At 34.6% G+C, this 1,263-nt stretch overlaps 1 protein-coding gene across 1 annotated transcript; it reads right to left on the bottom strand.

Annotated features, from left to right (window-relative positions):
• Nucleotides 1–28: 28 nt before the first annotated feature.
• On the bottom strand, nucleotides 29–1,133 carry LOC108624527 (protein asteroid-like; the record flags this gene model as incomplete). Its single annotated transcript, XM_018023913.2, has 1 exon — nucleotides 29–1,133. A coding segment is annotated over exon 1 (1,105 nt), but the record flags the coding sequence as incomplete, so codon positions are not given.
• Between the last annotated feature and the right edge of the window lie 130 nt (nucleotides 1,134–1,263).

Here is a 1,263-nt window from a genome sequence, read left to right on the forward strand (position 1 = left end):
ATTGCGGTGTAGGCTTCAATAACTGTACCATTCGTCGTGTAGTACGGCTGATAATCATTCGCTCTTTTCTGTTTTATAGCTTCAATTACCTGACCCTTTCTCTTTTCCAAAGTGTCGGTTCTTCTGTATAACCCGATCTTAGAATCTATTATATGAAATATCATACCAATGCATATAGCGTATACATTAGATTTATGGAATACAAAAGGTTCTTGCTCCCTTATCCAGTATTTAATACATCCAAAATACAACCTCCACTCTGGTGGAAGCTCCTTTATACCATCTGCATCGTTAATCCCCAAAGTTTCATTTAAGATCTCCCTTCGTAAACTTAATGGAATTTTTCTAAGATTGGTTAAAGATGGAAGTTTACAACAGTTTACTGTCTCTATGCATTGTAATTCACGTATTACAATTCTATTTTGATCTCTGATCACGTATCTCATGTAACGTACTTCGCCCTTTATCGCTGATTTTAGAAATCCAAAAATAACGCTAACGATCTTTAAACTTGTTACACTGCTCGAAGGATAATCATCATTTTCAATTTGTATACGACATATATACAATCTGTGAACTATTAAGTCTATGAAATACGATGGAAATTTGCCCAGATGATATTCGTTTACGAACCATTCCGGCAAATTATCGATGGCTTTATTTTGTGGCAATGATTCGTTTATTGTGCTCATTACTTCACATACATCGTAATCTTCCTCCATGCGGATCTCGTCCTCTTCTTCTTCATAAGCTTGTTTTGTGCATTTTAAAACACTAATGTCTCCATGAAATTTAAAACTTCTGCTTAAATGAAGCGTCTTTACAAAAGTGATGTAATCTCTTGGAAATCTTAATGATGTAAGTATTTCAGCTGATGTCTTTATATAACTGTTAATATTGTCCTCTATTAAATCCAATGTGCTTCGTCGCGAAGGTTCGGGTAATGTGATTAAAATCCTGGTAATAGCTGTATCCAAGTTGTACTTGCTTAGCCACATAAAAGTTGCTTCAATCATGCGCTCTCTATATCTTTTTCCTGATATTCTGTTCATGTCCATGTGACGAAAGAACTTCGTGAATGTTCCACGTTTAACATAATCGTTACCTAATAAAATTGCTGCCAATGGTAACATCGATTCATGCAAACCTCTAAATGAATTTAGTAAATATTCAGCTTTATAAATTTTACAACGTTTTACATATCCTTTCCCACTTGAGTGACTAACTACACAAGTATCCAATGTGTTAAACGGTATGTACTGT

This window comes from Ceratina calcarata, unplaced genomic scaffold (genome assembly GCF_001652005.2).
Source record: "Ceratina calcarata isolate Rehan_Ccalc_2016 unplaced genomic scaffold, ASM165200v1 scaffold3100, whole genome shotgun sequence".
Classification (NCBI taxonomy): Eukaryota; Metazoa; Arthropoda; class Insecta; order Hymenoptera; family Apidae; genus Ceratina; species Ceratina calcarata.